The following is a 23,073-nucleotide window of genomic DNA, read 5'->3' as shown; positions in this document are numbered from 1 at the left end:
CTAATCCCGCTGTCTGTCTCTCATCACAGTTGAAAAAAGAGCCAGGACAGCAGATCAAGTTGAAGGCCCAAGCACTCATCTACCCAGTGTTGCAGGCCCTGGATCTTAACACGCCATCCTACCAGCAAAATCGGGACATGCCAATTCTGCCACGTACCCTAATGGTGCGTTTCTGGAGTGAGTACTTCACCAGCGATAAAGCCTTTTTCAGAGCCATGATGGCCAATACTCATAACGGCCCTGAGTCTTCAAGCCTGCTGAAGTTTGTCAACTGGAGCGCCTTTCTGCCAGAGACATATCATGGGAAGTACAACTACAGTGCTCCTGCTGTGGTGCAGGGTGTCAGGGATGACGTTGGGATGGATGGCCCTTCTCGGTCTCTGGCTGATCCCAGGGCGTCGCCCCTGCTGGTTCCAGACACGGACCTACACTCTCTGCCAAAGGCCTACATACTGACATGTGAGTATGACGTCCTGCGAGACGATGGGATCATGTACGCCACGCGGCTCCGCGCTGCTGGTGTTGAGGTGACACACGAACATTATGATGCGGGATTTCACGGTGGGCTGATGTTCACAGTGTGGCCGACTGACTTCCTGATCGCACATCGCATGACAGACAACTATATCAAATGGCTCAAGGAAAACTTGTAAGAACTCTTGACTATTGAAATCCATTCCATTTGTTCCAAACAATGCACCGTTAATTGGTCATGTGCACATTTTCCCCATCTTCTGTCTTTTATTTCTTTGTTTCTGAGCTTTTTTCTGTAAATATTTAGAGAAAGATGTTTCCTGACTTACTATTTTCCTAGATAGATGAATACCAGCTTGAGAAGCAGATTTGAAAATTATCCTTCAGATAACTTTCCAGAAAACAAATTGAGTCAAACACAGCAACATCTCTCAGGAGAATTTTTCTTTTGTCCAAAATATATCATACTGCACTGTTTAAAGGGCTCACAAAAGTTGTTTTGTGAGTGGTGGCAGCTGCTCATTTTTGTTTCCACCAAAGGAACTGCTTACCAGTTGAGTAAATATGAATAATAAAAGTTAGCAATGCATAAAACAAAACGTTTTCCCCCCTTGAAGCCAGCTTAGGTCAGTGCAGTTAGGTCGGAGATGAATTTCAGAGGAGGAAATATCAAGAATCACTTTGGCCAAAGTTGACATTTAACACTGAGGACAGCTGATACTGGAACTGTTTGTCATGCATATTGTCATTGCAAAACCCAACTTCCTGCACATCTAACATTGCATTACAGATTGTCAAATCTGTTGCTGTTGGATTAAGCATCCGTTTACACAGAAATTGAACTGTCCCTTAGTTGTGTCATCTATCCAGTTTGGCACACAGGCAGATCATGGTTGTAAATAGTAAATGATGTAATTGAATGAAAGTATCCTCCTTGGCACATCTTCATGCATCTAGTCTTATTGCTGTTCATTTGCAGACGTGTAGAATATTTGATAATGACTTCTTTGGCTTTAAAAATCTTTGCACATCAGGGCTAAAATTGACTTAAAAAACTGCTCATTCACATTCCAAAGAAAATAATGGTATATATATATATATATATATATGAGCAAAGACAATGTTGTAACAATATACCTCTCAACCATTATTCACACCAAGTTAGCAGAGAGAGAGAGAGAGAGGAGAGAGACGAGACGGGAGGAGAGAGGGAGGAGCGAGCGAGAGAGAGGAGTGAGAGAGAGAGAAAAAGAGGAGAGAGAGGGAAAGAGAGAGAGAGAGTGGAGAGAGAGAGAGAGAGAAGAAAGAGAAGAGAGAGAGAGAGAGGAGAGAGAGAGAGGGAGAGAGAGAGAGAGAGAGGAGAGAGAGAGAGAGGAGAGAGAGAGAGAGAGAGAGAGAGAGAGAGAGAGAGAGACATGATATACTTAAAGGTCCCATGATGGTATTTTTAGCTGTTTACATGCCCTAGTTGTCCTTTAAGCAAGGTTTTGATTACAGTTGCAAAAGTCATCACAAATTCTCTCAGTTTCTAACCTCATTATCCATGCAGTGATCTGAATGGGTGAGGATGCAATGGTAATAAGGCACTACGTTCATTGGCTGCTTGAATGTTGTCCAAAAGGGGAGGTTGCAGACCTGAAGAGGGTGAAGAGGCCCAAAAAATATGGCGAGCGCTCCAGAAGAACACATGCCAGTATCACGTGAAATGTTTGTTTGAAAGCTTAATATTTCATGGAAAGGATAGGACAGTGGATATAGCAGGAAACCGGGAGAGAGAGAGAGAGAGAGAGAGAGAGAGAGAGAGAGAGAGAGAGTGGGAGTGCAGAGATGTATATGAACTGCCACTTGAGGGCCTCTGTTCATGGGGCGCACCTCTTAGCTCTTGGCCTAACCGGCGCCCCAAGCCAAATGTGTCTTGTATTAAACTTTAAATATCAACATAAAGTAGTAACATCTGCTAACAGCACATTGATCCCTACTGTTTTAAGGTCACAAACTATTGGAAAAGATAGTTTTACGAGGGTCTGTGTCAAAGCAAACACAGCTTTGCATCGACCCTCATTGCTGAAGCAGTCTCAGGTGAAGTAGTTGACACAAACAAATAAGCACCAGCCAGGATTGTGTTGTCAAAAATCAAAAGTAAAAAGCAACCACTGTTTTCTTTGATCCTTCAGTGGTAGGACAGAATACAGACATTTGTGTGGGTTTTTACAGCCAAAAGCAGAGCAGTTGGCGTGTCTGACACGTACCTTTGACACCTTGACTTGACTAGACCTTGACAATACCATGCAAAACCACAATAGTGTAGGAGGAAGTGGAATCTTAGAGGAGTGGGAGTTGGAGGGTTTTTAATGCATGCCTATGCACATCACTCTTTTTGTTAAGTTGCAGGAGCAAATTTAACTGCCTTGTAGAAGCAATGTTTTCCCAGTAGGTGGGCTACAGAAACAGTGCAGTGGCTTCCACATTCTCAGGGTTGCTAGGTTATAGCATGACTAAAGAATGTATGGATAGGCAATGAAAAATTAGTTTGAAAATATATGGGACCTTTGAGACTTTCAGTTTTTTAGACCTCAGTCAACTTTTAGTTGACTGTTAGAATGCAGAGGAAATTAGGTTGCATTTTTATTTCCCCTGAGGCCTAACAATGTCATAGGATAGCTCAAAACATTTCCTGTCTCTCTTTCTCTCTTATCTTTTTATATGTAGTGGGCATCACTCTGTGATGTCTCTGCACATAACATGGGTGTCAAAAGTTAAAAGGTAGATTAAAGGGTACCAGAGTATAATCCTATAAATGTCTTCGTTCTGTAATGTCTCACTGTTTTTAAGCTTCATGGTTCAAAGAGACACAGCTCATTACTCTAAAACTGAAAGTCTTAGCTTTAAGGTGTGACATTGTTTCAAAATGTTCCTTTTTTTATTTTTCTCTTTTTTTTAAATCTATTTTTCTTTTTTTCACAAAGATAATACATAACACAATGTATTTTTTCAACAACTAAATGCTTTACAGCTTTTATTTTTGCTAACTTTTCAAATGTGAATATGAATACTTCAATGTTTGTTTTTGGAATTTCCTCTTTGAGATCATATGATTTGCATCATATTTAATTTTAACATTGTTTCTCAATAAATTGACTTGACCTGCATCTGATGATTAGTTGTACTTTTCTGTGAACAATCACATGCAGAGCTCCAAGAGAAAAACATTCAAGAATAGATGTACTTTCCAACATTGCATTCCATGTTACATAATGATGACAAGTACATCTCACTCCGTGAACGTGGACAGAATGATATGCTAAGCAGGATATTGTATCGACTGACTCAGATACACTTAATCCACTTGGTGCCACTTAGGTGAAGCCGTCCCTGTGGGATCTGTTGAGTGTTCATAAGCTGAGGGGGAGAGTACAGTTGATCTGCAAATACACTGCAGACCACTGAACACACCTACACACGCTCCATCCAAGAGACTGCAACCAAAAAGACAAGCCGTTTTTTTTTCTCTGAATAGCAAAGAGCCAGATGCATGATAGCAAACAACGCATTTATACAAAAGGATGACTCACATAGGTCAACCTTGTTTATCAGGACACTAAAAACAAAACACTTAACACTCCCTGGATGTAGAGAAGACTATTTATGTGCTACACTACACTGGCCTTGTGTTCAAGTGTGTAACTAAGTACTTCATGCTTGTATGCACTTGTTATCCCCCTGTAGACAGTGTTTGTACTGTTCACAGATTCTTTCAGTGCTGTGGAAGGATAATAACAGTAACGTGAAATGGATTATGGAAAGGTGAATTCCTTGGAACTGTAACTGATGTGTAGTGATTTTGAAGAGATTAGACCTACATACAGTATAGAAAACACATAAATCCTTAGTGTGATCACCCTCACGAGTGTGAGTAGGCATGACAACACACTGCTACTGCCTATATGTTATCGGTGCAAACATAGTTTCCATGTATATTGTTAGCCTGCTTTCAAGGCTTGAAACTGAACCCTGCCATTGTCGCCGGAGAAATAAGGTAAGATTAAGGGCCTGTGTCCACTAACAACATTGGTTGAACTTGCAGCACCTTCAACCTCAATTTCAGGGCACTTCTCAACTGCACTTTATGTTGTTAGGTTATGAAAATTATCCAGCAACACCTCTGCTTCCCTTAGTTGTAACCATTAAGTCTATTTTTAAATGCTGGGTATACTTCATATTTGCTTGAATTTAAAAGGAAATATATAAAAAAAAGGAAATGTTAAAAAAAAGAAGATGTTAAAATAATTGATAGTAACAGTATCATAGCATTGGCAGCTCTGGACCAAAAAAGCAAATGTAGTTAATGTGTACTCTATATGGACTTCTACCATTGTTGTTTACAAAGTTTAGTCAAGTCAAGCAAACAAAGTTCATCAGGTGACACCACTTTCATCATTTTGATTGGTTGGTGATAACAGCCATTTTTCTGAAGTTAAACTACTTTTAACTGAAAGCGTTTTAAGCATGACAATAAAAATAGCTGATGCTGAGAGTTTATGGGCTGAGGACTCTGAGCAATGAAATTATGCTACATTGGTGTTGTATTGCAAAGAGATGCCACCAGTGCAAATAAAGGCCATTAGTTGACACAGGCCCTTACAGTCAAAGTGAGTCAAATTAGGTTTTTAGCCTTCTTTTAATTGAGTCTCAGAAAAATGTTGTGTGCTAACAACTTTTTTTTATTTTATTTATCGTTTTTAGCGCCCATACTTGTTACTTTTTAGGATAAGTACTTTATTTGAGACATGAAAACCCCTACCTAGTGTACTATGTGCCAGAATGGCTTCAGTTACAAAGTATCATAAAAATGTATTCATAATATTATCAGTAAATATATGAATACATTTTTCCGTAAGTATCAGTACATCAGGATATTACACTTCTTAGCATAAAGAGCTGCAGGTCTTGTCCTCACATGTACCTCACCTATTCTCTCATAGACTCTGTCTCTATTTCACCCCTACAGCTTTTATTATGAAACTTGAAACACAGAGAGGTTTCATCATTGCCTCTTTTCATTCTTTGTCCCAGGACACATGCCAGTGTAAATGTAATGGTGGATCAAGAATTGGGGGAAGTCATGACTGAAAGAGAGCACCTGATCCTATCTGTATTATTTAAGCCCTGTGAAGTAAAGTGAGTTTAACTGGGATTTCAGGCCTACGCAGGCACTAAAAGTCTCTGACTGGCATGGTTCAGAACCAAAAGGAGGAGGACCCAAAATGCAGATTTAAATAAAAATAATTTCATAAACTTAAACTGAGACAAAACATACACTTACTTCACACAACAAAAAAAAACCTGAAACACTAGAAACACCATCACTTGACACAGACAAACACAATGAACCGACCACGGAAGGGAGGAAACACAGAGACTAAATAGACACACTGGGTAATGAGTAAGGACACACAGGTAAGGACAACAAGGCACAGGTGAAGACAATCACAAAGGCGGGAAGACACAGGTAGTAAAACTAAACTTAACACACACAAATATTCTACAAAATAAAACACTGAAAACCCACTTAAGACCTTAGGAAATCAAAGACAGACACACAGACAAGGAATACACATGAGTATACAAAAAAGGCAAACCTATAACAAAAGCAAAATCAACTCATGAAACAAAAGACCCTAGAAACTAAAAACACCACAACAGAGACAAGAATAACCAAAATTCACCAAGAGAAAACAAACAACAGACCAAAACTTGACACTGACAGCAGAATATAAAGGTTTTCATGAGAACATTATAATTATAGAAAAAATGTTAAATTAGAGCTGCATACAAAATGAGACATGGTTTAATAGATCAGACTGATCAACACTTCAATATGCTCAATGGAAACATATTGTGTTAAATAAAAGCCTGCGTCAATATTATCCACCTCCTTTTTCAAGGAAAGAATATTTTTTTAATTTGAAGTCCTGGGTGATCTATGTGACTTAAAAAGCATTGAAGCCAACATTGGTTACACGTGTGCACTCCAGAGGGACTTAGAGGGCCCTGTCTATATTGATGCCATCATCCAGGAGCAATTTCAGTTTGAGGTACTGACACTACTCAGGAATCAGTACAATAAACCTCAGAAAGCAGAATTAAAGCTTATAAAAATGAAACAGAAAATTCTGCCTACGACTCAGGCGAAAAGGACATGAAAAATAAAGACAACAGAGGTCTTGAAGCTGCTTTTCTGTACTGATTTTCAGGCTGATTGTAGAATCCTAGTCCACTGTGTGTAAAATAAATACAAGTCTTTTGATGATTGAGTAGTACAATGTCGTCTTTAAAAGTTGATAGAATAGATCTAGAGCATGGAGGAATGTCAGGATCACAGAAGTTCTTAGAAATAATCACTTAAATCTCTGAGAAAAGCCAGGATACTACTTGGAATGAAAGATCTATTGAGCAGTAACCAGGGTTTCAATGTTACAATTGGTTAAAAAGAGGGTTAAATCAGGACTGGATGTCCCAAGATCTAATTTCACTTTGTTTTAATCAGTAAAAATACAGTCATGGTTGTGTTAAAAACACACTATTTGGTGTTTTAATAGTGATTTAAGGGATGATACGAGGACAGACATGGTTATTGTGATGATGTTGATTTGATTTGATTTGATGACTTTATTTCGAACATGTAAAAGTAAAAAATACAACTAAAAAAAAGCAGAAAAGAAGAAAGAGTTATACAAACATAGAATAAAAAGAAACAGTTTTACAAAAGAAACAAAATCAATATTAGCAAGCAGTGAAACAATTTACTCTACATGTACGAAAAGGAGTAGGAAGAAGTTTAAAACTTATCTAATCCTACCCCTCTAATGTTTCCCCAAATAAATCTCCCAGCTGTAGTTAAAACTTACCTTATGCAAAATCATAACATTAAAACATTTTATTTTTTCAAACAAAATTATGGCTACAGCACGCTATGGGCATTTATATTAATGGTGAGACATTACAATTCATTGCTTGAACTGGCAATATAATAGGAATATTGAACAACCTTTAGACGCTGATGTGGTTGATGAATACACTGATTGGAAACACTCCGAAGACCATGGAACCATGACCTCCTCCATTTGTATTTATTTTTTGCCTTCATGACTGTCATGCATTGAAATACATTCATTTTAGCCATAAATCATATAAGGTGCAGCTTAAAAACACTGAGTTTGCATGACATATACGTTAATCAGAGACAAAGAAAATGTCAAAATATATTTTTAACACTACACAGATTGGCAATATCTCAGTAGATGTTTAACAGTTACACACAATTGGAAACAAAGAAACACTTTGACATTAAACAGTATTCAAAGATAAAGCTGACTGACATGCTTGCGTACTCTGTGTGCCTCTTCTTGGTGAACTTATTGTGGCTGGGCCTTGCTGATCTGTTTTTCTGATTAGCTTTCTGACCTTAGATAAAAGAAGCTCTCTGAACTGATCACCCATGGAGAAGTAGAAGACAGGGTTGATGACGCTGTGCAAGAAGGCCAACGGGCGGGTCATAATGTACAGACCCTCTATGTACATCTTCGTGCAAAGCTGCAGCCCAAACCAGGCCTGCTGTGATGCTATTCTTACATTCCTCAGCACATGATAGGGAGTGTAAAGAACCAGAAACATGATTGCTGCTGATGCAACAACCCTCAGAGGTCGCTTGTATGATGCTGCCCTACGCTGTAAAGCCCTTTCCTGGACACGGAGTAGATGTGCAATCTGGTAGGAGAAACTGCAAAGTCCAAGCAGAGGGATGATGTAACCAGTCACGGTTAGTCCTAGGCTGTACCCAAATGGTTCGATGTTTCCTTTAAGGCTAGCAAAATCCTGGCAGAGACTTGAGTTCCCCCCTCTCTGCTGGTCCTGGATCATCAATGCTATCAATGGGGCAACTTCCACATTGACGGCAAGCCAGCTAAGCCCTGTGACAATCAGGGCAGCCCGGCGGGTCTGCAGGTAATGGTTTCTTGTTGGATGTTTTATGAGCAGGAAGCGGTCCATGCTGAGCCAAACCATGAAAAGGATGGAAGAATATAGATTGACATGCAGGACATAGCGGTTGACAATGCAAGCAGTGGGATTTGTCTCTGATTGGCCGTTAGCATAGAGGTACGAGAGGCGTGGCAGCGTGCAGAGGAAAATAAGGTCAGACACCGCCAGGTTGAATAGATAAATGTTGTAGCTCTGCCACTTCTGCAAACAAAACACATAACCAAGTACAACCAAAAGGTTGCCAGGGAACCCAATGCAGAACTCCATGCCATACAATGGTGACAGGTAGTACTTCTCCAGCACGTCATCTACCTGTGTACAATCGAGCACCTAGATAGCATAAAGGTGAAGCAAAAGGAAAAGAACAGAAGAGGGAGGTAAAAGGAGAAGAGAAGGGAGGGGGAGGGAAGGAGAAAGAAGCCAGTGAGAAATTATAATAACAAACTTTTCTGATGTGGAACTGTTAACTCACAAAGCAGAAACAAATTTCAGGTTCAGAGCACAACACATTCAGTACAACATAAAGATTGTATGTGTTCAGACTTACCATGCTGAAGGTTTTCAAGTAGTTTCTGGTGGAGTAAATAAAGAGTGAGTACGATGATGAACCGGTGAAGCCACTACTCTGCAGACTGGAAACAGTAAACACTGAGTTGTGAGGGTACTGGTGCCTTTGCTGTGATGTGGCTGTAAATTCCAACCACAACTGCTTTTCAACTTCTCCCTGGGACACACATGAAATTTGAATGTATTTTGCATTTATACAGTATGGAAGGATATAACAAACAAAACAAGACTGCCTGGAAGACTTTATCAGTTGCTTTATAATTTTTTATTTATATTATTCCTTTTTATAAATGTTTTAATTAACTGAATCATTTTAATGTATTTACTTGTATGACTATTTTTATTATTTAATTTTTCATTTTAATGTTCTAAATCTACCCTTTTCCATTTTTTCTGATGTGACATCATATTCTTAAAACCGTTTCCTTGTTCTTTATTACTTAAAAAAACCCCAACTCTATAATAATGATTCATTAGTCTGCTGTTCCATCACTTTCTTCTGTTTAATTTGTGTTAACTCTTTTTAACCTTATGTGTTGTATTTTGTTTTTTGCATTGCTAGAATTTCTTCACTCCTCTTTGTCTGTTTAAGGTTTGTTCTGTCATCCACCTCAATCCTGCCATGCTTTGTTTGTCAAAGCACTTTATACACATTTTTTTAAGGTGCTATATGTATATCAATTATTATTATATTATTATTAATGTCAAGTAAAATAATATGTAAATTGTATTTATGTTTTCTCCATAAAGCAAAGACTACCAGCTATACTGGACAACATAGGTATTCAAATATGCCATATATATGTCTATTGATGTTTAAATTAACCACCAATGTGTCCACTATCCACGAAACAATGTTCAGCTGTTCCACAAAAGTTACTACAAATACATTCTTGCATTGGAAAGTTATGAAACCTAAAAGATGACCAGCTGGTTAATCTATTGGCTGCTGTCTTTGTCATAAAAGCTCTTCAACATTCGACTTGCCAGTTGTTAAAGTAAGTCTAGAGTACATATTTTCAGGTTAACCTCTGAATTCAAAGTAGGGTTCATCAGACATACCTTTATACACCAGACACAACATTATTTGTATGCACAAGTAGCAATAAGCAGTTAAAATGTGAAATTATATTTTAGGATAATTGTTATTTCCATCTTCGAAAAACTGTGACATCTCGAGGGCTGGAGGAAAATTGTTTTCAAGTAAATCATCAATTAATTAACTGCTGATGCTACATTTTTTTAGCTGCCGATTGTTTGACACAAGTTATTTTATTTCAATATATTATTTTAATCTGTATTTTACAAGAGAATACATACTTACCTAAAACACAATGTTATTGTTCATGTCAATTCTTAGTTTCATGCAGTGTCCCCTTCAGCAGCTATTGGTTTTGAAAGGACTCTTATTTATCTTCTTTCTTTTTTGATCTCATGTGAACCTCCAGTGTTTGATGGTTCAAGATAAGGTTTTGAGCAACCTATGATGTCACTTGGTTCACCACTAACTTGTGTAATATTTCCTCCCTCTTTTCTTGGGTCATGCCTTTATATTTGCTGTTCTAGATAATTTTCACAGAAGCTTGGAAGGTCCCTTTTTTGTCTTAGTCAACTACTGCTCACAAATATTTCTTCTCCTTTTCCCACAGTTACAAATAAGCACATCTTTCTTGTCCTGTACTTCGTTGACCTATCTCAGTGAAATAAAAAACAATTCAGAACTGTGTGAGAATCAACTCTCAAAACAATGCATAACTCATGAGACCATGGGGAGAATCTGACTTCATTTTTAATATATGTATCTGATTATAACAAGATTCCAATTTCACACCTAAAATTGACATTTTTTTGATTTTTTTTTTCTGTAAACTTTGGTATCCAACACTCTTTAAGCTTTTTACAATAAGATATCTGTGGTATTGCTACAACTGTGATCAACCTTAACTTTATTGTATGACCCACACCTGGCATGTGGATAAATAGCAGTTTAGCAAAGCCCAAATTTCAACAACGTATTCCTTAATGTCTAGATGCTGCTTTGTAATGCAGTATCATGTCATCTGCATAGAAAAGCAACTTTTTGGCTACATTTTTGAATTTACAAGGTCTATTAAGCTGCATTCTCACTTCTAAAATCTTTCCCAAATTTTTGCGGTGCGCTGCATGTGTTAACACAAACAGCTACAATTTTCAGCCGGACTCTGTTTCCTACCAGCCCTCCATTATAATGTTGTATGAAGTCAGAAAGAGTCAACATGAAAACATAGCAGGAAATATTCTGTAAATGTTACCGCGGGGGGATGGGGTTGATGTTTATTCATGCAACCAGATAAACCGGGATGAATATAAACACCAAGGTTAAAGAAGGCAAATCATATTAAAGATTAGGACAACCAAGATGTCTGTACATCATTCTATTTACACATAGCATTGATATAAATGCAGAAACTGTTTTCATCATAGGTTTCAGTCTGCCATCATGTTGTCAATAATACACTGTGGCTACCACATCATGGGTTTTATATCCTGTGCTGCCTCCCAGGAAGTCTAAATGACTGCAATATACATGTATGTAAATATTGCCTGACATACTTGACCACTGCTTTACTTAAGTCAACTTATTATCTCAAGACGTATTTACAGAGTTAAATTTTAATTTGGAGCTAACATGAAAGCAAAAAGGTCATGGAACTGAAATTTAACATTTTATAAAATAACATTTTATACTGGTGATCCAATGCATGAACAACTCTCTCTCATCAGAGTCATTTAACCACCGTGCTTATGTATAAATCATTTTTTTTCTAACCTTAGCAGTCAATTTGTTATGCCACTTGAGGATGCTGCACTCTGAGCCAGCCTCATGCAACTGTTAATCTCCAAAATCAGAGGTTACAAAGCCCTGACCCGATCCCCCTTTTATGTGAATGTGGACATCCAGTTGGGGACTTTGATTCTTATCTTTGGAGTCAAAGTCAGCAGTTGTACATGCTGATTAAGAGCATCAGAGAAATGTTTCAATGCTCTCCTCACATCAGAAAAGGGTCCTAAGCTCTTAAAGCAAATCTTATCATCAAAAAATGTGTTCAAATATTGATGTTTCCAGTATTTAATCATGTCTTAATGGTTCACTCTGCTGTGAATGTTCCTTTGCTTTGGAACATTAACAGTTTAAAACTAATATCACAGTGATGACTATGAATTTTCACTCTCTGATCTGAAACCACCTCTCCTGCTCTAAAAACATCCTGGTCTTTTTGATGTTGATTGTGATAGAGAGCCTGCTGTATATTTTGGCAACAAAGTGTACAGTCGTCAGCACATGATCTCCTGCTGAGAGACATGTGAGACTCTCTTTTTAACTTACTCTGCAGAGAAAGTAAGCTAGGTGTATTGGAATTGGCATGTCCTTAAGAAACCCAGTCTGTGACTGACATTAGTTTGTTTGGCTATATTACTGTGGGATCAAGTATAATCTGTCAGCATTCCTGTGCTGTGTAGTGTTAGGATTTGTTCTTGTGGAGGCCTACCTTGGGGCAATGACGAGTCCTATTTTTTATGCGCACTTGACTTCTTTGCGATTATATATAATGAGAGCACCCTCTAGTGGCATTACACTGCAAACAAAGTGTCAGAGGCTTAAGAGATTATTATTTCACACATGCCAAGCCTTAATACCTCATTGTATCACTGTACACATAGTCTGGGCTTCTGGAGGTTTCTAAAGTTTGAAGTATTTAAAGTTGTATGTGGACTTTGTAATGGTCTTAAAAGGCTTAAAACTCTATTATTATAAGGATTATGTATAAAATGTGAATACAATCAAGCATTTGGTAACTGAAAGGGATCAAGAGTGACTGACAGCAAAAAAATACTGAGTATTCTTGTTAGAAGTAAAGGAAAAGAACATAGGGAGCCCAGGCATTGGAAAGACACTCAAGCCCTCTGGTCTCCCAATCATCACACACAATGTTTCATCTTTTATGTTTCATAGATTTCCAATGTCCTTCAATTATCTCCAGCCCCGCAGACAGGATCTAAATACCTGGGGCTAGATCGACCTCTCTAACGCCCTTATTTCTTCATATGACTATTTCAGGTAAAGACTGAAGGCCCTTGGCTTTATAGCAAGTGGATTAACTTTAAACCATCGGGGGCTGTAAGGCATGTGTGTTCATATATTGGTTCGAGTCATGCTTAAACTACAATATAATAGACTGTGAAATAAACCCGGATGGCACACTGCTGCTTACAGTGATTTCACCTCAAGGGATTTTTCTTATGCATGAGAGCTCTGAAGAGTTCAAATCAGTAAATAAACCTGGCAAAAAATTTGTCTTTATACATTTTATATTAGTGGTGGGCGATATGACCTAAAATGTATATCACGGTATTTTTCCTTCATATCTCGATAACGGTATTATATCACGGTTTTCCAACATGAAATGGGGTCGTCTTTTCAAAACATGATTCTGGCTCTGTTTGTTCTGTGTTGTAAGTGTACACAGTTTAATTGTGTTCTTTTATGCTTGTCTGAATGTTTCCAATGCTTTTAATGTTTTAATATAAAGCACATTGAGTTGCCCCCGTGTATGTCTTGCCTTGCCTTGTACACATCCTAGCAGGTGGAAAATGTCTACTAATGTGTTAGAAAAAGGCCTTGGCCACATTGTGCTTTTGGAAGAGTTGCTATACTTTATTCATTTAGTCTTTCAAGTCAAGGACAAGTGGTCATCACACTTATTTTTATGTTTCCATTCAACAGTGCTAAAAGCATGTCACCTGACACAGAGAAGTCATTTGGGAACTGTTCATCTCTGTATTGTAACAGATTGGTTGTTTGGTGTTTGCTAGGGTTAGTTATTAATTAGTTATGATGTTAGTTAATTAGTTGATGATCCGTTGTACGTGTTGTCAGTGAATGACCAGGATAGCAGGCTTGTGATTGGGTGATGGAGAATGGAGGCGGGAGATGTGTGTGTGTGTGTGTGTGTGTGTGTGTGTGTGTGTGTGTGACAGAGAGCAGGGAGAAGGAAAAAGAAAGGCTGAGGAATGAATAAATCAGTGCCAGGTTCGGAGCAATTATTTCACCTGTGTGCTTGTCGGGGAAAAAATGTGTTAGGAGCAAGCGGCAACCTCCGGTCTAAAAATATGAGTCAATGCGGAAGTGTTAGAAGCTGCAGTTCATCGAGGATCCGCTTGAGGCTGGCTCCGGAAGCACCGGAAGTCACATACACATGAATGGGGAAAAGACGATCTTTGCAGCATTAATAAACATGTTTACAGCCTGGTACAAAAGATGAGTGTAGTCTGAATAGCTAATTTCTCGATGTCCTCTCACTGTGAGGGGGATGAATTTTTTTCTAATTCGGCAATTTTGAAGATATTGAGATTACCAGTCTGGCTAGGAGGCTCAAAGCCCGCCTCTTTACGTCACACTGGCTCGACAGAAGCAATATGGCTGCCGCAGCCGATTGGTCTCAAAACAGCTCTTCAGAAACAGATGGGTGACGTCACGGATACTACGTCCATATTTTTTACAGTCTATGGTTAGGAGGCATGTGCTGCTCAGAGTTCAGTCATTATATGGGCTGATATATGGCTCGGTGTTGCGGCTGGACGGACCACAGATCAGCAGTGTTTTGGCTCGCTGTTTCGCTTTCTGCAGGCCGGTAAATGTTTACTTCCTCGAGTAAGCGGTGTCAGTGACTCAGTGTCACCGGCCTTCAAAGTGTAAGCGGGTTTACTTCTAAGAAAATCTCCCACATACAACTACTTGGCCCAAATTATGTGAAAACAACGCTTTACCACGGTAATTCCGATATTGCAAAATCCATTTCGTGGCAACATATTATACCGGTGACGGTGATGATACCGGTTTACCGCACAGCCCTATTTTATATTACATTTTTTTTCCTTTTAATCTTATTAAAACTACTCATTATCAATCAATCAGTCAAGTTTTATTTATAAAGGACCTTTCATACAAATCAAATGCAATTCATAGTGCTTTACAGCTTTTGAAAAAAAAAAAACCCCGAAGATATGTTGACTAACCATAAAGCAGAAATGGTTATAGAAGTAGAGACTAATGCACACCAATCGCAATAACATTTATATAAAATAAACAACAAAGGGAAATAGTTCTGAAATAAGTGAATAAAAAATAAAACATGACTAGTTTAGACAATAAAAAAAAAGTAAAGATAAAAGTCTAGGCCTACAAAAAAGACAGACTAAATAGATAGGTCTTTCATCGACTTTAAAAAGTCTAAATATTCAGGGCTCCTGATGTTTGATTGCATTGAACTTGAGATAAGTTGTGCTATAAGATGCATTAACATTGACATTGAGGTGAGTTAAGTATGAATCCTAAATAGAATGTTTAGTCCAGCAGCGCATGTTGTATATTGACACTTACAGATTTCAATGACAAATTCAATCCAACAGAGGGCAGTCTTTACCCAAAACTCAGAAAGAGGGCTACAACTCTACAAGTGTCCTGCAGTATATGAACACAAAATTGAATTGCTGAAATTATGTAGCAGCAACAGACGCAGAAGAGTAGAGAGGGAAAAAGGCATTATTAAAATAGAACTTGTAAAGGGATGGAAAAAATAGATGAAAAGTATGAATCAGACAATAAGCTCTCAGTTATTGTCTGACTGAATCATACTTCTAATTGATCCAATGCCTGGAAAAATAAGACAGAATGAGAGGAGAGGAGATAAAGATAACTGAGCTGCCGATGGACCCATTTATACAGCGGGGACCTGTCCCAGTCATTTTGTAAATAGTCCCCACATTACCTATAAACGCGTAAGTGTGTGAGTGTGCCTACGTATGTTGGTGTGTTTGTGAGCAAAATGAAGAACTGAAAAGGTGATGGACTGGATCTACCAGTTTCATTTATTGTCCCGTTTTTGTTCATTTCTTCCTTTCCCCCAAGTTACAGTTACAGTCAGTCACACACACACACACACACACACACACACACACACACACACACACACACACACACACACACACACACACAGAGAGAGGGAGGGAAAAACACCCCACAAAAACTGATAATCAGTTCTGTTGTTAAAATATAAGTTAATATCTTCACTACAGTAATTGGTTATAATTTTGAGTTGATCCTCATGTGAGCGAGGTGTGAGTGAGTGTGTGTGTCTCATGCTTGCCTATTGTGAGTGAGTGTTCCCATTAGCCCCTGTAGCTTACACTGTCCCACTTCTGGAAGGTGACACACTTAGAGCTTCATCACCACAACTCTGCACCAATTATCAACATGGTTCTCATTTGACAGTTTGTTAATTGGGTCAAAACTCAACGTAGCAAGTTGAGTTATGAGTGTTCAACTGTCTATCACTTGATGACAGAAAAGGCAAAAGTTTATTGGAGACTAAGCATGTTTTTACTACAAAATGCTATGGCTGTTGAGCTACGTCCAAAAGTAGGAGTAGCATAAAGTCCTATGACTCTCTTGCACTTTATATGCTCTCTACATGACCTCTCTGCTTTTTAAAATTCTTTTCTCTCCCCATAGTCTTCTATCTTCCTTTATCGTCATCCCAACCCCCATCTTACTCTTTTTCAATCATGTCTCCTTTATGTTCTTCCAAACTTCAAATTCCAATATGTTCTCTTATGCTGGAGTCAGGGGCTGTTTTAATAATTCATCCGGAGTTTCAGCAGCAGTCAAACTGGCATGCTGATACAGGGGTGAGATTGAGGGCTTTACCTGCTTTCACGCCTTTTATTGACAGGGATGGGTCACAGCAAGGACTTGTTACACACTGTTGATTGAAAATTTGATTTAAAAATAACCCATGATGTCCAAACAGTCCTTGTTTTCATGTCTCAAATGTGCTCGGCCATTGTGTCCCTGTAAACCGTTATCACGAACTGTTAAATAATAAACAGCTAGCTATTTATTTTCAGCCAGTTTATTGTACAGTCTCACTTCAATGGGAGAACCATTTAGGCTCATGTTGTTTTATCTGTTTCAAAGACAAAGTCAAATTAAGTTCCTCTTCCTCCTGACTACTGCAGAGAGAAAATAACACTTAACCCAAACAAAGAAAGTATTAGGATTCATAATGAATAACATCTTTGGAATAGTCCTTCATTCAAAATTTAACCTGTAAATTGTCATCCAAAAGCATAACAAAAGACTAATTATCTCTGATGATTATAACCTGGACCCAAATGTTCTGATATGTTAAGTGTAGCTGGTTGTTCAGGACTCTCAGTTTGAACCCTGTACCTCCACTTTGTCCTGCTTATTGTCTTCTCTGCCCTAAAGTGTATCTCTTTCATTTTTAGTCACTCCAGCGTCGGAGTCTTGTTTTACACACGCCGGTGGTAAATGCTGTGTCAGGCTTTCTCAGCGTTACTGATATGATTGCCTCTGCCGTCTACTGGGACGTATAAACAAAAAAATAAAGGCCGTCAGTTCAGCTAACCGTCAGCTACTCGCTACGCTAGTCACTGGACACTTTGCAGAACTAAGACTTCCTGGCCTCAGCAAGAGCTGATATCTGACCCTGCCATGTTTTCACTTCAGCTTCTGATAGCCAGCTCTCAGGGTCAGTCAAGTGAAACTAATGTCAAGTGGTGGCTTTAGCTGAATGCTTTACATCTGTTTGTGAAGCTCAAACAATGTTTCTGCTTTAACGCTGCCCTGCTGTGATCCTTGCCTAAAGCAGATTTTTAAATAATGCATGTCTGGTGTACACATACTTTTTCATGTAGTTAGCGGTCGGAAATGCAGTTAGCAGCTGCCTGCTTTTATTTCCAAAACGGTAGCTTAAAAGCTGTTGTTTTTTTTACAAGCTATGAAACTTGTTATCCACATTAAACTGGCAGCTGTGTGACACACAGGGGTGTTCTCCGAACTGCAACATCTGTGTGTGATTTGCCTCCTTGTCGCACTGAACTGCCATGAATTGCTATCATTCATTTCGGCAGGTGGCAGTTTTCTTCACAGGAGTTATTATCTGAGCACACACACACAAATACACACACACATGGGTGTTGTACACCTCAAGGCCTTTTCAAAGTCTTCTCTTGTTTCATTACCGACATCACCACGTTTGTATGAATGTGAACATTACCGCACCGCACACAAAATAATGGTCCTCCTGTTCTGTGTCTTGACTTGATGACATCATGCCGCATATGTGGGGGAACCTGGGAGCTGTGAAACAGGTTATTTTATGTAAAACACACTGTAATGGTTAAGCAGGGTAAGTAGAGACAATGAGTGTCTTGTAAGCCTCTGCAGTGATTTGTGAAATACTGTATGTGGCTTTAAACAGCAAGGAAGAGAAGTAGCCTTTATTTCTTGGATATATGAGCTCTAACAGCACATCAGCAATCTTGTCACTCCTTTTCTCTGAGGTCTGAGCTGGCAGCTCTGTCAGCTGACAATCAAGTGTGGGCTGACGACAGAAAACGTCCATTTCCAACACTGACATCAGCCTTCCTTTCTCTTTTATACTTCCTTTACCCCATCCTCTTCATTCTTGCAATTCTCTAGGCTTGTCTCCATTTTTCTCCTTCAGTTCTTACCATAATGTCAGACACAAAAACCACTGTCAGTGAAAGTATTTTTTTTAGTCAGTTACAGTGCTTCGACCAATGTCGTGTCAAATCCGCTTCTTTCTAATTGGTGTCACCAAGTGTCGGGGGACGGGAAGATCTCTTAGAGACATGGAGGATGTCAGTGAAATCAACCATTGCACTCAAGAAAGAAGAATTAAGTATAAGAGCTTGAGGGAAACAATATACTGAGCAGAGACATACAATAACTTACAATTTTTTAATGTAAGATAAAAACATGGACTGTTTAAGCAATGGTCCAAGCCACCATGACGTCATCCATTGGTTTCCTGACTGCATATATGAGGCCTCAAGTTCAACAGTTGCCATCAGCCTTGTTGCTTTTCTGGAGCCAGAAGTGCCCATATTTGGAGGAGAGGGTGATGCTGGTAAGGAGGGAAGGGTTGGCAAATACCAAGTTATCAATGCTTAGCAGTCAACACCACAGGCTAATTAATTAGCTGTTGAATGAGCAAGTTTACCCCAATGAACTGACATTCAGTTTGTGGTGGTTGCTGACTGCAACTGTTGATTGTTTAGACTGAAGAAGCCAAGAGAGGAAGATGAATGTGCCCAACAATGATGGTCGCCATATTGGAAATTTGTTCAAATAATTTATAAATGGGAGGAAAAAACTGAGTTGAGGTTGGTCCTTTGACTCTTTGCAAACAGCTATACAAGCTCAGCTATCAGTCCATTTGCTACGCCCACGAATGTCTTGATTTGGACTCAAGGTTTGGTGACGCGACTGTAGCACTGTGAGACACAAAGATAAAGCTAACAAGTAAGTATAGTGAGCTACATACTTTGGGAAAAAGCATCAATGCAATAACAAAGAATTTCAGTCACAGAATAGCTTAAGCACAGTCTTCCTTGACTGCTGGTTAATGCCATGAACCTCACAGATAGCCATCTTATATGTCAATTAATGGATGGTCACACCAACAACACAAACATGCCCAAGAGGTTATGTTCAGAGATGGAAACAGCTGTGTTGATGTCAAGCAGAGAGCCAGCAGGATCACGTTTACTATCAAAGTTACCATGCCCATAACTTTTAGGCATTGACTTAATCGACCAAACTTTTAACAAAATTTTACTCATTAACAGTTATCATTAAAGGAAAAATGGGTGTAAGTCATTAAAACCATTTTTTTGGACATTTTAATATGGGGCCTAATGTTTTTTTTGACTTTGAGAGCCAGCCTCAAGTGGACACTTAAGAAACTGCCGTTTTTTGCATCTCTGGGTGGTTGCCGTTTGGATAGCAAGTAAGATACGTTGACAAGGAAAATCACCCTGATGTCTGAAATTTTAAATATCTCTCTATATTAGGTCTCAGTGTCAGAGGTGAGGAGTGATGGCTTTTCTCAGTGGTGTCTTTGACTCCCTGGCATGTATGTGTTGGCATCGAAAGCCAGGACTAACTCTGCCAGCCATTCCTGTAGTGGTCAACAACTCCCCAAAATAACACACCCGCAGGAATTTGTCTCAGTCTGCTTGGTTTTGAGAAAATAAAGAGAGGAAATAAGGAGAGATCATGTTTGGAGGTGCTCACTGAACTAGAGAGGCAGCACCACCAAGAATTCAAGTGTTTGTTCTGTGGTAGAGGAGGGTCGTCCTGTTTGTTTCTGAAAGGATCTACAGCAAAAATACTGTGGGAAGTCAAATATAGCTCACATTGTGTGCATGAATTTCTATGTTTTATGTATTTGCCCATGTGTTGATGGTCTTTTCGCCTGTACTTTACACAGTCTCACCTCTTTCTCTGCTCTCTCTTCCTCCTCATTGGTCAGTCGCTCCCTCTTCACTCCTCCCCAGGTGACGATTATGAGTGACATGATCCTAATGTCTCCACTTCATACTCCGCTGCACTCAGACAAGAAAAAAAAGACATTGGTGTAAGAAGGAGGGAAGCATCCTCTCCCTACTTCCAATCCCCCCCCCTCCCTAACTCCCAACCCCATCTCCGCTCTCTGTAGGCAGACAGGGTGGAGGTCTCACCCTGTGACATCACGGCTCCCTGCTTGTCTCATGGCAGCTCAGATTTCTGCACCAAGGATTAGATTAGGCTCATATTGACTGGCTGACTCACTGTCCTTGAGTTATGTTGCACCATGAAGGGGAGGCTAGATTGCTATGTGGTCAAGGAGGGGTGGATCTAAATTGGATTTTTGCTCAGATGGAGATAAATCTAAAATGAACCCGGATAGATTCTCTCCTCACTCCGCAGCACAGTTTCTAATGTGATTTGTAATATAAAGCACTACTTTGTCTTTTAATAAAAGTATCATCATTTCATGCCTGTGCTTTAAATTCTCACATTTCCGTATTGTAGCTACAGTCAAAGCTTGGCTTCAGGGATGCCAGTGCCTTTGTTCAGTACTAAATATCTCAACTCCCAACAACAGGATACATACCCATATCGTTCTATACAGATTTTTAGGCTGATCTCATTAATTTTGCTCTTGTACCAGCAGCTTTGCAACTCTGGCTAATAGTGAAATATCTTGCCAATATTCTGATGGATTGCCTTGTGACTTAGTAGAAACATTCATGGTCTCCTGAGGATGAACCATGATGATTTAGGTCATCCCCATACTGTATAAACATGGACGTAATCCCAGTGACACCATTTATTGATTTCTGATTACTTTTGAAGCCAGCCAATGGGGGTGGCCATATTTTGGACTCAACCCAACATCCCAACCTACCTAACTTTCAGTCAACCTGGAGACAGCCAAAGACATGGAGCAAGGGCGAGTCTTTAGACCCCTGGCAAACAGCTACTTTGCGCCTGCCTGTCACTCAACTTGCAACACCCCTAATTATGCAAGTAATTGTTAGTCTTGATATCTTCAAAACCAATTAAATATATAAACATTAATCAATCCTACAGTGTGTGTGAATAAAGAAATGAGCTATTGAGACAAAAAAAAACATTTTTGTACCAGGCTGTACACAACTGTGACGTGCCTGCAGACATTTTCAGAAATGGCTGAGCCCATGGAATCCTGTTTTATTTACATTGAGTCATTTTCTTTGTAGTTTAATATATTTGGTGAAAGTATTGGCTATCTTGCAACTTAAAATCGGTGTTACAACAACCTTTGGTCATGCAGATGTAATGTGGTCTCATATTTTCCTACGTTAACTTAAACTAACCAAATTATGGCTAACGTGAACAGCTAACATGGAGTCCATGTTGCCGTTGCCTACACATTTGGTTACAACTTGAACACCAAACCTTTCCTGTGCATGACCTGACAATGACTGAATGACTTAATGGGTTCCTTTCAATGGCAGCATTAGGATGAGGCAATTCATCCACCCACATTCAAACACAGCATTCTTGCTGAGGGAGAAATTTTGGGGTTTGGTGCCTTGCCTAAGGATATCTCAACATATAGATTGGAGGGACCAAGGATTGAACTGCCAACCTTCCCAAATGGAAAGCAACCCACTCTACCTCTGAGCTACAGGTGCTTGACTACAATTGTTAATTCTCCATCAACCCCTCTCAACTCGTACTGATTCACATGCAGCGATCTGTTGTCACATTAGCACTTTTCTGTACCACCACCATGATTACATTGCTTCCTTTCTGACTCCTGAATTAACCTCTCTGACATCTATCTCATGCGTAGAGAACAGCCCACAAATCCTGAGGCATTTTAAAGCTAAACCTTTACATTTTTTTCTTTTTACATATTGAGTGATTTAATGGAATTTGATATTAACCAATGACACAGAGTACAGAAAAATGAGAGACGATTGTCTTTTGACCTTTTGCTCTACTGTTGTGTTTGATGTGATTTCTGCAGCCTTCTTTATTTCACACCCTCTGGCTGAATAGGAGAAGAAAATGTAATTCATAGTCTTTGATTTTGTCTCTTTAGAGGGACACAGACACCTGGCAGGTATAGATGATTGTAGGAATGTGCACAGGAACTACAGTGATGTGTGAAACAGATGTGCAGCTGATCAGCTGTACGAAGCAAAGAGGATGGATGCAATCTGCAGTGGAGCTGGATATGGTAAAGATGGTGCAGAGGTGTAGAAAGGGCTGTGATCCAATTCTAAAGAGAGCTCCCCAGATTTCATTAACCTGAGACTGCATTCTTATGGAGAGTGTAAAACGGTGCTCAATAGACAACACGGCTGAGATTTCTCCTCTTTATAGATCCTATTCTTTACTTTCATTCCATTCCCCCAGTTTTCTTCATTTTTTTCCCATCCCGCCTCTGGCTGAGCTCCAACAACTAAGCTTTTTCATTGGCCTGCTGACTCTACAAACAGCTTTACAACATTCCTCCTCACCTCTGTGTACACACAACACCTTGCCCCCTAAAAACTCTCTGATCCCCTCTTCTAAGACCTCCC

The 23,073-nt window shown here is 39.3% G+C and overlaps 2 protein-coding genes and 2 long non-coding RNA genes across 5 annotated transcripts in view; 2 read left to right on the top strand and 2 right to left on the bottom strand.

Moving 5' to 3' along the window:
- Positions 1–1,631, top strand: part of aadac (arylacetamide deacetylase) — a 32,393-nt gene extending 30,762 nt beyond the window's left edge. For both annotated transcript variants that reach the window (XM_034700421.1, XM_034700420.1), the window contains one exon: positions 30–1,631. In XM_034700421.1, the coding sequence (XP_034556312.1) occupies positions 30–653 (624 nt within the window). In that variant the 3' untranslated portion in view covers positions 654–1,631. The remainder of the gene's footprint in view (positions 1–29) is intronic.
- A 5,765-nt stretch (positions 1,632–7,396) lies between these two features.
- On the bottom strand, positions 7,397–10,582 carry LOC117825442 (succinate receptor 1-like). The gene is made up of 3 exons (XM_034701291.1): positions 10,406–10,582; positions 9,062–9,238; positions 7,397–8,844 (listed from the first exon to the last, which is right to left on the bottom strand). Exons 2-3 carry the CDS (start codon positions 9,062–9,064, stop codon positions 7,822–7,824), a joined length of 1,026 nt encoding a protein of 341 aa, XP_034557182.1. The 5' UTR covers positions 9,065–9,238; positions 10,406–10,582; the 3' UTR covers positions 7,397–7,821.
- An 8,355-nt stretch (positions 10,583–18,937) lies between these two features.
- Positions 18,938–20,923, bottom strand: LOC117825785. Its single transcript, XR_004633902.1, has 3 exons — positions 20,695–20,923; positions 20,451–20,559; positions 18,938–19,076 (listed from the first exon to the last, which is right to left on the bottom strand). It is a non-coding gene; the product is annotated as an uncharacterized LOC117825785 (long non-coding RNA).
- On the top strand, positions 19,030–20,991 carry LOC117825786. The gene is made up of 2 exons (XR_004633903.1): positions 19,030–19,079; positions 20,487–20,991. It is a non-coding gene; the product is annotated as an uncharacterized LOC117825786 (long non-coding RNA).
- Positions 20,992–23,073: the final 2,082 nt, after the last annotated feature.

Source organism: Notolabrus celidotus, chromosome 14 (genome assembly GCF_009762535.1).
Source record: "Notolabrus celidotus isolate fNotCel1 chromosome 14, fNotCel1.pri, whole genome shotgun sequence".
In the NCBI taxonomy this organism is placed as follows: Eukaryota; Metazoa; Chordata; class Actinopteri; order Labriformes; family Labridae; genus Notolabrus; species Notolabrus celidotus.
Note: the sequence above shows the minus strand (reverse complement) of the source record. Positions and strands in the feature narration are given on the sequence as shown.